The sequence below is a fragment of the Rhinoderma darwinii genome, chromosome 1 (genome assembly GCF_050947455.1).
Source record: "Rhinoderma darwinii isolate aRhiDar2 chromosome 1, aRhiDar2.hap1, whole genome shotgun sequence".
Taxonomy (NCBI): Eukaryota; Metazoa; Chordata; class Amphibia; order Anura; family Rhinodermatidae; genus Rhinoderma; species Rhinoderma darwinii.
Genome location: NC_134687.1, coordinates 378,159,876 through 378,175,416, shown reverse-complemented (window position 1 = coordinate 378,175,416; position 15,541 = coordinate 378,159,876). Strand labels below are relative to the sequence as shown.

At 47.6% G+C, this 15,541-nt stretch overlaps 1 protein-coding gene across 1 annotated transcript in view; it reads left to right on the top strand.

Annotated features, from left to right (window-relative positions):
• The window catches only part of TRPM6 (transient receptor potential cation channel subfamily M member 6), a 180,119-nt gene that overhangs the window by 138,641 nt on the left and 25,937 nt on the right, over window positions 1-15,541 (top strand). The window contains exon 37 of the mRNA XM_075860466.1: window positions 6,464-6,570. Coding sequence (XP_075716581.1) covers window positions 6,464-6,570 — 107 coding nt within the window. The remainder of the gene's footprint in view (window positions 1-6,463; window positions 6,571-15,541) is intronic.

The following is a 15,541-nucleotide window of genomic DNA, read 5'->3' as shown; positions in this document are numbered from 1 at the left end:
ATTTGGCATCCCCTTTGTGTCAGCTGAGCACGTTCGGACCCTGTCGGCCGCCGTCTGGCCAGAAGCCACCTATGTAAATGTTGCAGGTCCTTATCAGACCTCTGTTTCTCCTGCCACTCTAGACTACTGTACAGTTCACCCACTTTGGGCCCTCCATTCCTGACCTCCAGTTGCGTGACCCTGCTTGCCACCCTCAATGGCGGGATCTCCACCTCTTCCACTTCTTCATCCTGATCCCCGACAGGGTTCGTTGTCGGGTTCCGGGACAAGGCATCCGCATTGCCATTGTTGCGCCCAGGCTTATAGCGAATTATATAATCGAACCGGGCGAGGCGTGCAACCCAGCGCTGCTCTAGTCCACCCAGTTTGGCGGTGTGTAGATAAGCAAGCGGGTTATTGTCAGTATAGATCTCTATCCGGCTTCCCGTCAAGTACTCCGCAAATCTTTCCGTAACGGCCCAGACTACAGCTAGGAGTTCAAGGCGAAAGGAACTGTAATTCAGGGGGTTCCGCTCGGCGGGCCTCAGACTCCGGCTACCGTACGCAATCACCCTTTCCACTCCATCTCTCTTCTGTGATAGCACCGCTTCCAAACCGTGCAGGCTAGCATCAGTATAGAGTTGGAACGGCTGTGAATAGTCGGCGAATGCCAAGATGGGCGCAGTCGTTAATCGCTCCTTTAACTGTTGGAAGGCCTGTTCCTGAGTCGGGCCCCATCGGTTGGCCACCGATGTACTCTGTTTCCCCCGCCGTTCTGCCGGCTGTCCCCATAACAGTTCATGGAGTGGACCGGCAATCTTGGAAAAATCTTGAATGTATCGCCGGTAGTATCCTACCAGCCCCAGGAAGGCTCTCACTTCGGTAGACGTGCTGGGTGGTGGCCAGTCCATGACGGCTTGAATCTTGCTAGGATCAGGTGCCACCCCCTCTGGGCTGACTACATGTCCCAAGTAGTTGATCTTCTGTCTCGCAATCCGACATTTAGTCAGTTTTAGTTTCAGCCCGAACCTCGTCAACCGACTCAGTACGGCCTCCAGGTGACCCAGGTGCTCTGGAAAGGTGCTGGAGTACACTACGATGTCATCTAGGTAAATGGACTCGAAGTTCATGTCTCCTAGGCAGTGTTCCATCAACCGTTGAAATGTACTTGGGGCGTTATTCAACCCGAATGGCATCCGGTTACACTCAGATAGCCCCATTGGTGTGATGAATGCCGTCTTCTCTTTGTCTTCCTCTCGAACGGGAACTTGCCAGTACCCACTGACTAGATCGAGGGTAGTGAAATACTGAGCCTGACGGAGTGCTGTGAGTGACTCTTCCACTCTCGGGAGGGGATAAGCGTCCCTATGAGTGCATGCGTTCAGCCGGCGATAATCGATACAGAATCGTAGGGTGCCATCCTTCTTCTGCACTAGCACAATTGGCGTAGCCCACGGGCTTGTACTTTCCCGGATCACTTGGCCCTCCAACATCTTCTGGATTAGGTCTTTGACCTCCTGGTACAATGCAGGTGGTATGCTTCTGTATCTTTCCCGCACTGGGACTGCACCCCTAGTGTGAATGGCGTGTTCTATAGCGTCGGTACAGCCATAATCTTCCTCGTGAGAAGCAAAAGCAGTCAAGTAGCGTTGTAGGAGCGCCCGTAGTGCTTGTTCAGACTCCGGGTCGGGGGCCACCCCCTGCAATTTTAGTTGTTGCCACAGCCAGGTCAGTGTCCCTCCGGCCTCCTCTGTCTCCTTGGGCTCTGGCTCGTTGGGCGGCCCGTGGGGTTCCGACTCAGTTACATCTTGAGGTCGTATAACATGTACTGCCGCTAGAGCTGTGGCGGGAGGGATGACGGTCACCACATCATCCAGATTCATCAGCCGAACGGTGGCGCAGCCCCACGCTATTCAGCACACGGTCCTTCCCACCATCCAGTTGGCGGCTGGAGAGGCGTCGCTAAGTGGTTCTACTATCACAGTAGCATTACTCAACCGTAGATGTGTCTTCACCTCCAACGGTAGCGTTAACTCTTGTCTAGGGGGCAGTTGAAGGGGTTTTCCTCGGGGTGACCTAATGGTACCCACTTGTCCTTCCTCTTGGGCTACTCTTTCTTTTTGTCGGCAGATTCTCTGTAACTGTTGAAGAGACTGTTGCACTCGGGTGTTCCCGCCGACTCTTTCCCAGTAGACGGTTCCCATCTCCCGCAACAGGAGTCCGTCTAACTCTTGTAGTATGCTCATGCCGATGATTACGGGAACACCCGGCCGGGCATAGCTAGGCACGACCAACACGGCCTGTCTAGGGATTGATTTTCCGAACCGCTCAATATCTAACCAGGTCATTCCAACCACTGGGATGGGGAGGTTGTTGGCAGCTGTCAAGGTGAGCCAAGGGTTCTCCAACTCATCAGACCCTGCAAAGTGTCTCTCATACACTTCTTTTGCCATCGTCGTAACTTCAGAGCCCGTGTCTAACAAGCAACTCACGTCTATCCCCTTTATCCGGGCCTGTAAGATGGGCGATCATTTGGGCCGATGGAATTGGAGGTCCCCGCCGCTTGGCCCTCAGCCGCGGGTGATTCTAGTTTAAAGGTGGCCGTTCCATCCTAGGGGCCTGACAGTCTCTTGCCAGGTGTCCTGGTCGGCCACATTCCCAACACCGGCGAATTTCGGCCGGATCAAATCTTCTCTGCCGAGGACGGTCCTCCCGGGTAGAACTTGCCGCTTTCAGCTGGTTGATCTCTTCTCTCATCTCCCTCATGGACTCCCTCACATCCCTGGCAAAGTCTCGGAGGAAAGCACTGTCTGTTGTGGGGTCCATTTTCGGAGGCGGTCCTCTCCCTCGCGCTGCCACTCTATGGCCTCTCGAACTAGGTCCACTAAGGCGGTATGCGGCTCCGTCCGTATATAGTCTCTGAGGCTCCTTCTTAGCGCTCTATTCTTCAACCCAGACACGTATTGGTCCCGCAGCACCCTGTCAGGGTCGGGGACAGCCGCGCACCCCTCTTGATCTTTCTTGCTAAGTCGGTTCCACAATCGTTGGAGTGCGACCGAGTACTGTTGGACGGATTCATCTTCCCGTTGACTACGGGTATAGAACTTTTTCCGTAAATCGGTAACTGAGGTAGTGTCTCCGTATAGGGTTTCGAGCCTGGCGATGATGTCTTCCAGGGTCGCTCTTTGACTGACTGGGAGGACTACTACTGCTGCACGAGCATCTCCTTCTAGCAGGCTCAACGCGAGATCCGCTTGGTGTGGGGGAGGTACTTGGTAGAGTCGGGCCGCTGCTCTTAGCCTCTCGGCCCAATCCATCAGCGTCACGCTCTTTCCGTCATATTTGGGCACATTTAACATGGCTGCCCCCATAGGGAACAGAATTGGGGGTGGGGGTGGGGCTGGGGCACTGATGGCAGACTCCGCTGAAGTTCCTGGTTGGCTCATCCTGTTCGTGACGCCACGTGTTAGGTAAGACTAAACGTGGACACCACAACACTACTCAGTTCTTTTCAAATCAACGGTTTACTGAAAATCACAATTTCAAACAGGCCAAATAACTACAATACAGTATTCAAATCAAGTCTCTCAGTAGCTGAGGCACTCGCCCTCGTGGGAGTCCTACCCGGTCTTGGGTGGCTGCGCCTGGCGCTCACTGACCCGGCCCGGCGGGTCTCAAGAAGGAAATGGGCCGTCTCCGCGGATCACTGTGGTGCTACCATTCACACTGCGGAATCCCCAAAGGTGGAAGCTATGCCCCTCGCCCTTTGGCTATGGCGTGAGTCCGGCGGATATATTACCGCGTGCGCCTCAGAGCGAGAGCTACTCACTACAACGCGGCATACCACCCTTACCTCTGCTTTCTGCTCCTCTGTTGATGAAGATGACGTCTTTTCCCTTGTGTCTCCTGACACCGCTGAGTTGTAGTGAATGTCCAGCTAGTCCTCCTCCAGGAACGTTGAGCCAAGGATCCTTCTCCTACAAATGGCGGCAGCCTGGTCACTTTCTTGTCCCCACTCAGCTCTGCATCTCCTCTCCCCCTCAGTCTCCTCCCCTCTCCTTCCTCCTTCCTCTTCCTGGGGTCCGCCGATTCCCCCTTCCCTCTCCCTCCGTCCGTTCTTTGGTTCCTCCTTTTTCTCTGTCCTAATGGCCTGTCTGTTTTCTCACTCCTGCTGTGTTCCACTGCCCCCCAGTGGTCATTGTTAACTTTACGGTTTCTACACATTGTTTCTAAGACATATGTCTAACCTTTGCTGCAATCGGCCTGATGTCACACAAACGGGGGAAAACACGAGGCCCAGAAGGGTCTGAGAGCACAAATGGACACCTAAGGCTCGTGGAGATGGTGGGTACCGGAACCTTTATAACTTCCGCGGGGGGCGAGGGGGCTGCGACCCCTATAATGTCATGAGGGTGCAGGAGGCTGGTACCCCCATTACATATGTAATATTGTTCAGTCTATAGAAGATGTTTGTAAATTACAAGCGGATTTAAACAAACTGAGTGTTTAGGCATCCACTTGGCAAATGAAATTTAAGGTAGATAAATGTAAAGTTATGCATCTGGGTACCAACAACCTGCATGCATCTTATGTCCTAGGGGGAGCTACACTGGGGGAGTCACTTGTTGAGAAGAATCTGGGTGTACTTGTAAATCATAAACTAAATAACAGCATGCAGTGTCAATCAGCTGCTTCAAAGGCCAGCAAGCTATTGTTGTGTATTAAAAGAGGCATGGACTCGCGGGACAGGGATTTAATATTACCACTTTACAAAGCATTAGTGAGGCCTCATTTAGAAGATGCAGTTCAGTTCTGGGCTCCAGTTCATAGAAAGGATGCCCTGGAGTTGGATAAAAATACAAAGAAGAGCAACGAAGCTAATAAGGGGCATGGAGAATCTAAGTTAAAGGAAAGATTAAAAGAACCAAACCTATTTAGCCTTGAGAAAAGACGACTAAGGGGGGACATGATTAACTTATATAAATATATGAATGGCACGTACAAAAAATATGGTGAAATCATGTTCCATGTAAAACCCCCTCAAAAAACAAGGGGGCACCCCCTCCGTCTGGAGAAAAAAGGTTCAACCTGCAGAGGCGACAAGCCTTCTTTACTGTGAGAACTGTGAATTTATGGAATAGCCTACCGCAGGAGCTAGACACAGCAGGGACAGTAGATGGCTTTAAAAAAGGCTTAGATCATTTCCTAGAACAAAAAAATATTAGCTCCTATGTGTAGAAATTTTTCCCTTCCCTTTTCCCGTCCCTTGGTTGAACTTGATGGACATGTGTCTTTTTTCAACCGTACGAACTATGTAATTATGTAAGTATAGTATTTGCTGCAGATTTTTTAGCAGCCATTTTGCCCTGTGTGACCCAAGCCTATGACTATGTTCACACAAGGCAGATACGCTGCGTAAAAGCACACCGCGTATCCGCCCTGAAGGCAGCAGGGAATTCCGGCCAAAAAATACGCACCAAATTGTGGTTAATTTTTCCGACTTGACTGTCCGCTGCGGAAAACTGTATGTAAAAAAAAATTACGTTTCGTACTTACCTGTAGCCATGGCGACGCGTTCCTCTGCCGTCCTGCAGCCCGTTCTCCTGGGATGATGTTTCATCCCATGTGACCACTGCAGCCTGTGATTGGCTGCAGCGGTTACATGGGATGAAACGTAATTCCAGGAGGCCAGCATGGACGAAGCAGCACAGAATTCTGGGTAAGTATAAGTTATTTTTTTCTGAGTTGCAATTTTTGCAACGGAATCACAGCTTTTCCGCCGCAAAAATAGCAACATCTGCTATTTGTTGCGGGTCTTACCTCCCCATTGATTTCAATGGGAAAAACCTAAAACAAAAAAACAGATTACGCAAATACAATTGACGTGCGGATTAAAAAAACTGCACCGCTGGTCAATTTCTGAGCGTTTTTTCCGCAGCGTGTGGATGAGATTTGTTCAAGTCTCATCCACTCTTCTGCCACTATATTATGATGCGGATTTTCTGCAACAAAATCCATTGCAAAAAATCTGCAGTATTTACGCTACTTGTGAACCCGGCCTAACAGTGACTTTCAGAATAGACACTTGTCAATTACGTCTGTGTGAATGAGACCAGCACCAGTAATAATTCACAGTTTCATGTCTGATTATTAGAGCTGCACTTCTAGTCAGAATATGGGGTCACTTATATGTACACATGCCTACATTTTTACTGCAGTATTGAGCATCATACAGTAGTTCCAGTTCCACATGATCACAAATAATCATTTTATACTATAACCATCAGCGAGTATATTTTGTATCCCTTAAACTTCACGGAATGACAGCTCAGAGAAAATCCCCCCTTACCCATAGCTAGGATTTTCAGCTTTTCTGTAAGTTTCACAACTTAACTAGAATCCACGGTGTAACTACACAAAGTTCCACTCTTCTTTCCAGAGGGATTTGCTCATCACCATGACATTTTCCACTTTCTCTCTGTAGGTCAAGAGGTATGGTATTCGGACCGGCCAATTTAGGTGAAGACGCACTTACAAACTACGTTTCCAAACACTGCTGCAACTCTTGCTGTCGGAAACTCAAACTTCCTGGTATGTATTATACATGCTTGATTATACCGTCAGTCAACTTTTTTTTTTTATTATGTTGTTTAAATGTAGAACTTGTGCCTAATTTCCAGTGCAGTGCTGACATTCTGCTTTCAAGATTATAAAAATATTCTGAGAGGAGTTTAGGAAAGGATTTACTTAAGAGCTGCTCAGAGAAGAGATTAAACAGCATTGACACTTTTACATTAAATGAGGCACATGATGAGACCGTCTTTCATTGCTGCTGAGTCTATTAAGTACAGCTGCTGCGCGCCTACCTCTCTGCCCTTGGCTTGTCAATCATTTCAAAGGAGAGGAGTAGCACCGATACTGCCATAACCAGCCGTGCAACGTAAAATTATATTAAAGTGACCCCTACCGTGTCAGAAGGGTGCACACAGTGTTAACAATTCCGTAATTAATCTCTTTATCCCCGTCTCTTATTTTAAGTCTTTGCTTTCCTCCAGAGTTTTGCAAGGATCATGTGGATCTTATATTCAATTTATCTATGGTTAGACAGAGTCATGCAGTCCCACCTTTTTATTAGAAATGCTTGTTAACCTGAAGGGCATTTGCTGTATGTTCTCAGAGTTGTAATTGAGGACTGTTTGAAGTGCATCTAAAAAAAAAAATCTATTTTTTGTTATGCTTTATCTTTTGTATTCTACTTCTCTAAAGTGATGTTATCGAGGGTAACATTCATAAAAACGCTGCTCATTTCTTATACATTTGGATAAAGCCAACTATTCCGTTATTCACTAACAATAAATATATCTATTCAGTGGAGAACAAATTTAGTCATTGGAATATATTTTGCTTTTGTTATGATGTTGTCATTAATGCATACACTTAGTACAACTAAATGAGATTTCTGCTTACAGTAATTGTGTACAGTCTTAAAAGCAATTGTGTGAAATTCAATAGTTCCATTTAGTTTTAGTTCTAACGCTCCCCCCCCCCCCCTCAAAAATAGTGCATCTTGAATTGGATTGTAAAAAAATTTGTACAAAACATATTCATATGATTTTTCCTTTCTTTGTGGCTTCTATGCCAGCTCTAAATAGAATTAGTATATTTAACATCGGTATATAAAAAAATTTCATGCAGCTGTAAATAGGCAAAAGAGCACAAAGCTCTCAAAAATAAAGATGGGTAATAACTGTTACAGATGAAAATAAACTTACAGATGTTATTTACAGTGATAAAAAAATTCTTAGAACTTAGAACAAGAGAGCAGTTTGTCTGTGGAAGCTAAAGAGCCTATTATGAGACCACATTTTTTTTTTTAAACTGGGGTATCTAACATTTCCATAAAGGGTAAGAATAATTAGTGCCAATATATCCTATTCTACAGATCCCAAAACCAGAGTTTGAGAGACTATATTTCAGGAGTGGACATACTATATGGGCAACCTGTGCAGCTACACAGGGGTCCAGCAGGTAAAGGGGCCAATGGTCACTTTAACAGCAGCTTCCTACGACCTATTAGATTGCATGAAAGTGACCAGCTAATGAATGTTGTGGCTTACGATAATTTTAGATTGTTAGAGAGACATAAGGGGGATGATCTGTGAGGAGCTATTCAAAAGCGATCGTTTCAATGTGCCACCTGCTGGCCAGAAGCTACATGTCAGCAGTATATTTCCAGCTTCAATGTTTTATTGTCCTAGAAACATAGTGTACAAAACAAGTAACTACATGCTTTAAGCCTGCGAGTGGCTCTTAAACATAGATTTATCATAGCTACTATATAATTAGGAGTCACTCACAGGCTTGAAACATGTAAGGATTACTTACAACTTCTCGTGTACATTACTGGGCCAATAAAGCATTGAAATTGTAGCTGAACAGGTGCTAGATCTATTGTCCTGTTTGACTTACTTGAAAACTTTATAGTAATTCATTAAACTACGCTATTGCAGACTTGTAAATCTAGTTTGCCTGCTTTATAAGGAAGATTTAAACACAGTTGGTAGTAAATTGTATAGGATATATTAAGATATGTTTATCTACCTGTTTTTGCATGAAATTATTGCTTTTATGAAATGTACATCCACAGAAATCTTTTATCCCTGTATTCAATCTCCTAGTACAATAAAAGTAGTGGAAACACAGATCTGAAAATGCATGTGATGCAATATGAAATGACTGCTTACAGATTCTTTTTGATCATCCTCTAAAGATGGTCATACACATTAAAAAAGCACTCCACTTTTTTCTTTTATTTCACCCTCCATTTGTACATTGGTGTTTCAGTGGGGTGCAGTGTGAAAAAATACTTACCGATCCCCGCATCTTGTCGTTTTCGGGTCCAGCGCTGCTCACGTGATCTTCCCTCTGACTTGTCTTGAATTGTCCACACACACCTTTTCAGCAGCTTATTTGCCGCATGAACAAAAGATCAGGCATGTTAAAATCCAACATGCTCAAACGGGCGGATTAAGAGTACCATGGGCCCCGGGCAGTTCACAAAGTTTTAGCCATCCCCAACTCTGAAGACACTGTACCCTATATTTCAGATTTCTGTTTAGGCGGCCACAGATCTGGCACAGTTTTGAATTCTCTGTAAAAGCAGAATGAGCCATACAGAAGAGAAAAAGTAGAATACTTAAGACCCTAAAAAGGTCAGGAGCTTTAAATTGTTTGTGGTTTCCGGAAAAAAATGCTGTGCATGAATATAACCTTAAAGAACCAGTGTCTGTTGTTTTAAATCTACATTTACCTTAAGATAAGGTAAATTATATAAAGAACAAGAACCAAGCTCAGTACATATATAAAGCACCAGAACCAAGCTCAGTACATACAGTACCCGCACCAAGCTCAGTACAAATATACAGCACCAGAACCAAGGCCAGTGTAGCGTCTATGGCCACGGGCCGTCGGGTTTACTCACCTCCCGACGCCCGCAGCCTTGGATCAGTGAGCGCTGGCACGCATCTGCTTCCTAGGAGACACCAGCGCTCACTTCCGCTCCGGTCCGCTGTGTACCGTAGGGTGCGCGCGCCCGCTCGAGCCCGGTCTTAATGGGCCAGTGCGTGCACATGTGAAACAATCATCATCATCAACTACACATGATTCCCGGACTATAAGAAGGGCCCTGCCCTTCTGATCCTTGCCTGAGCGTTGTTCGTGTATCCCAAGTCTGTCTTGCAAATGGTCCCTTAGTGTTTTCCCGTTCCAGTTGTTACCCGTGCCCTGTTACCGGTATCCCGTGCTGTGTTCTCGTTTCTGAGCTTCTTAGTGTTGGAGTCGTGTCCTACTGCACCTGCTGTCGTTTGCCACGTCCAGTGTCCTCTGCCACGGCCAGTGTCGTCTGCCACGTCTTCTACTGTCTGCCACGTCTGGCGCAACCTGCTGCACCTACCTTCTAACGTGCTGAGACCACAGCCACTGTCTGGACTAGTTCAGGTACCCATGTGCTACGAACTGCTATAGACTTTTGTATAGACTGTGACTAGGCCAGCTGCCTCTCTGCTACGGCGGAACGGACTAGTGGGTCCACATACCCTGTGATCGTGACAGTACGCTCCGGCCATGGAACCCACTGGCCAGCCCAAGACCGTAGTCCAGAAGATACACTCGGAGATGCATGACCTACGCACTTGTCAGGATCAACTACTTGAGGTGGTAAATACGATCATGGTCCGTTTAGATCAACTCACTGTTCCTCCTCCGTTTCCTGCTCCTGAGACTATTGCTTTGCCACTGCCCGTTGCTCCCCCTGTTTGTTCCGCAGTTCCTCTGCCTCTTCCTTCTTGCTATGACGGTGATCCCAGAACCTGTAGAGGATTTGTTAACCAATGCACGGTTCATTTTAGGCTACAGGCTCATCTCTTCTCCTCCGAGGAGGCCAAAGTAGCGTTTATCATCTCCCTCCTCGCTGGTAAGGCCCTCGCATGGGCGAACCATATCTTGGAACAACAAGGACCTGTATCCTCGGACCTAGCCTTTTTCCTGCAGTCCATTCGTGCCATGTTCGAGGAGCCGGGCCAAACATCCTCTGCCACAGCCACTCTGTTGACCCTCAAGCAAGATGGTTCCACAGTAGGGGAGTATGCTATCTCCATCCATACCCTGGCAGCAGAGCTGGCATGGAACAAAGGCACTGGTGGCGACCTTCTGGCAGGGACTGTCCTCTCACATCAAGGACGAACTGGCGGCCCGCGACCTTCCTTCTACCTTGGATGCCCTCATCCTGTTACCCACCCGGGTTGACATGAGAATCCGGGAGCGCACTCAAGAGGTTCGACAGGAAAACCGGGGGTCACAGACCAGCACCCTCGGTCTAGAGACCACTATTGCCTTCCCCTAGTGCGCTACCTGAATAACCCATGCAGGTAGACCGAGTCCGATTGTCGGAACAAGAGAATCAGAGCAGACACTACTCTGGACTATGTATGTATTGTGGCCTTAAGGGTCATTTTGTGCGCCAATGCCCACAGAAACCGGGAAACTCCAGCACCTAGGGTTGGTTGGAGATGCAACTCTAGGTGGGACATCTCCAAATGTTAAAACTTCTTCCAAATTATCGATTCCTGTGGCCATCGTCTCCAGAGAGATGTCACATCCCTCCTCTGCCTATCTTGACTCCGGAGCAGTTGCTAAATTCATCCAGCAGGATCTAGTGCATCGTTTACATCTACCCACAGTTTTTCTGGAGAGACCCCTGGCTGTTGCCTCTGTGAATGGTCTACCATTGTCCGATCCAATTGTATTCATCACGGATCTGTTGACACTATGAGTCAGAGCTCTTCACTCAGAGCAGATTGCCTTCCTTGTACTACCTAAGGCTATCAATCCTATCCAGCTGGGCCTGCCATGGCTTAGCCTACATGCCCCGGTTCTTGACTGGAGTTCCAGGGAAATTCTTCAATGGGGTCCCAGATTCCATAGCCATTGCCTGTCACAAGTTCGTCCTGTTATGCCCCCTCTGCCTCAGTCACTTTCCGATCTACCATCTCCGTATGCCAGTTTTGCGGATGTCTTCAGCAAGCGAGAGGCTGAGACGTTGCCTCCACATCGGAATTATGACTGTCCCATTGAACTGGTTCCAAATGCTTCTCTTCCCTGTGGACGGGTATAATCTCTCTCCTTGCCAGAGACTTTATCCATGTCAGCCTATATCAAGGAGAATTTCTAGAGGGGTTTTATATGAAAATCTTCCTTCCTGGCCGGGTTCTTCTTCGTTAAGATGAGAGACGGATCTCTTCGACCATGCATTGACTACCGTGGTCTCAACCAGATCATGGTCAAGAACAAATACCCGTTGCCACTTATATCCGAGCTGTTTGACCGTATACGAGGAGCCAGAATTTTTTCAAAATTAGACTTGCATGGGGCTTATAATTTGATTTGAATCCGTCAATTGGACGAGTGGAAGACGGTGTTCAATACCCGAGACGGGCACTACGAATACCTGGTGATGCCCTTCGGACTGTGTAACGCTCCCGCAGTCTTTCAGGAAGTCATCAATGATATCTTCCGGGATCTGCTCTATATCTGTGTTGTAGTCTATCTCGATGATATATTGATTTTCTCCTCAGATCTGATGACCCATCGGAGACATGTCCGTCAGGTTCTACTGCGACTAAGGGAGAATCGCTTATATGCCAAGTTGGAGAAGTGCGTCTTTGAAAAGAAGTCTTTGCCCTTTCTGGGCTACATCATCTCAGATCAAGGTCTTAAGATGGATCCTTAGAAACTAAAGTCTGTCTTGGAATGGCCACGTCCTCAAGGCCTGAGGGCCATACAGCGTTTCCTGGGATTCGCCAATTTCTACCGGCAGTTTATTCCAAACTTATCACTGACAGCTCCCATCTCTACCCTTACCAAGAAGGGTGTGAACGCCAAGGTGTGGACTCCAGAGGCAAAGTCCGCTTTTATTAGCCTCAAGAAAGCCTTCACTTCCATCATCCAGAAGTATCTCGGCAGTTTTCATTGGAGGTGGACACTTCTTCTGTTGGTGCAGGTGCACTTCTGTTCCAGAGGAGCTCCAAAGGAAAGGCAGTAGTATGTGGCGATTATGCAAGACTTTTTTCCTCTGCAGAGTGCAATTACTCTTTTGGGGATCGGGAGCTACTGGCCATGAAAATGTCTCTGGAGTAGTGGAGACATCTTCTAGAGGGTGCAGCTCACCCCATCTTGGTCTACACCGACCACAAGAGCCTCACCTAGCACCAGTCTCCTCAATGACTAAATCCTTGTCAAGCCAGGTGGTTGCTGTTCTTCATCCGTTTCCAATTCGTGCTCCACTACCGTCCCGCTGACAATAATGTGAGGGCCGATGTCCTGTCCAGGTCATTTGAAACGGTTGACACGGTGGAGCCTCTTCAAAGTATCATAGACCCGTCCTGCATTGTCACTGCCAATCCTTTGCATGTTAGAGACATCCCTACGGGGAGGACTTTTGTTCAGTTTAGCAGACAGGAGAAGATTTCTCCGCTGGGGCACAGCTCTAAACTGGCTGGGCACGCTGGTGTTCGTAAGACCCAGGACCGGATTGCTCGTCTCTTCTGGTGGCTCATGCTACCCAAAGATGTTGTGGACTTTGTCTCTTCCTGCACGGTGTGTGCTTTTAACAAGGTTACTCACTCCAGGCCTGCTGGCCTGCTCCAACCTCTGCCTGTACCCAATGCCCCCTGGCAGCACATTGCAATGGACTTTTTCACAGATATTCCTCCCTCAGCAGGATGCAACACTGTCTGGGTGGTGGTGGACCGGTTCTCGAAGATGGCACATTTTATCCCGCTGACCGGCCTGCCTTCTGCTCCCCGACTGGCAAGTCTCTTCATTCAGCACATCTTCCTCTTGAATGGCTTGCCCTTTCACATTGTGTCCGATCGGGGGTTTTAGTTTACCTCGAAGTTCTGAAGAGCCCTCTGTAAACTCCTAGATGTGAGATTGGACTTTTTCTCGGCCTATCACCCCCAGCCCAACGGGCAAGTCCAGATGATCAACCAGATCATGGAGAACTATCTCCACTACTTTATTTCCTTGCAGCATGATAACTGGGTACAGCTTCTTCCATGGGCCGAGTTCTCGTATAACAACCACACAAGCAAGTCCACCACTTCCACTACATTTTACATTGTGTACAGTCAACATCCTAGAGTCCCTCTTCCTGTGTTGATTACATCTCAGGAACCAGCTGCTGACTCTGCATTTGGGGACTTTCTGCAAATCTGGCAACAGACCCGGTCCTCTATTTTGCTGGCAGTCGATCGCATGAAGCGAAAGGCGGATGCAAAGAGAAGAGAGCCACCTCAGTATCTTATAGGTACCAAAGTCTGGCTCTCCTCACGGAACATTCGTTTGAAGGTGTCTTCATACAAGATTGCTCCCAGGTTGCATCGGTCCTTTTGAAATTCTGCAACAGATAAACCCTGTCTCCTATAAGCTGCAGTTGCCTCCTACCCTCAGAATCCCCAACTCATTTCATGTGTCCCTCCTGAAACCAGTGGTCCTGAACCGCTACAGTAAGACTTCCAGTTCCACAGTTGCTCCCAGCGGTTCTTCTGATGTGTTTGAGGTGAGGGAGATCCTGGACTTCAAAAGTGTGAGAGAAAGGACTTTCTATTTGGTGGACTGGAGAGGGTTTGGTCCTGAGGAGAGGTCCTGGGAGACTGAAGAGAACCTCAATGCTCCTGCTCTCATTAAGAAATTTCTCTCTCGCTCTGGTCCCCAGTGCTTACTTCCACTCCAGTCCGCTGTGTCCCATAGGGTGCACACGCACGCTCAAGCCCGGTCTTAAAGGGCCAGCGCGCACATGTGAAACAATTATCATCATCAACTAAACATGTTTCCTGGACTACAAGAAGAGCCCTGCCCTTCTGATCCTTGCCTGAGCATTGTTAGTGTATCCCAGGTCTGTCTTGCAAATGGTCCCTTTGTGTTTTCCGTTCCAGTTGTTACCCGTGCCCTGTTACCCATATCCTGTATCCCGTGCTGTGTTGTCGTTTCTGAGCCTCTTAGTGTTGGAGTCGTGTCCTACTGAACCTGCTGTCTTCTGCTATGTCCAGTGTCTTCTGCTATGTCCAGTGTCTTCTGCCACGTCCAGTGTCTTCTACCACGTCCAGTGTCTTCTGCCACGTCCAGTGTCTTCTGCCACGTCCAGTGTCTTCTGCCACGTCCAGTGTCTTCTGCCACGTCCAGTGTCTTCTGCCACGTCCAGTGTCTACTGCCACGTCCAGTGTCGTCTGCCACATCTTGTACTGTCCGCCATGTCTGGCGCAACCTGCTGCACCTACCTCCATCCGTGATTAAGCCACAGCCATTGTCTGGACTAGTTCAGGTACCCATATGCTACGAACTGCTATAGACTTTTGTATAGACTGTGACTAGGCCAGCTGCCTCTCTGCTATGGCGAAGCGGCCTAGTGGGTCCACATACAATGTGATCGTGCCACTCAGTACATAAATACAGCACCAGAACCAATCTGAGTACATATATACAGCACCAGAACAAAGCTCAATACATAAATACAGCACCAGAACAAATCTCTGTATATACAAACAGCTCCAGAACCAAGTTCAGTACAAATATACAGCATCAGAACTAAACTCTGTACATAAATACAACACCAGAGCCAAGCTCAGTACATAAATACAATATACCAGAACCAAGCTCAGTACATATATACAGCACCAGAACCAATCTCAATACATAAATACAGCACAAGAACCTCCGTAAATAAACACAGCACCAGAACCAAGCTCACACATAAATACAACACCAGAACCAAGCTCAGTATATACAAACCGCTCCAGAACCAAGTTCAGTACATCAATACAGCCCCAGAACCAAGCTCCGTAAATGCAGTACCATCACAAATACAGCTCAGTGCAGAGATGATTTGCAAATTCACAATGCTAAGGATATGCTAGGAGTTGCTGTTTCACAAAAAAGAATGCTACTGCCCATCATCTCGCTGCAGATAATACAGTGACTACAGTACTGATCAGTCAGAGGGAGAATA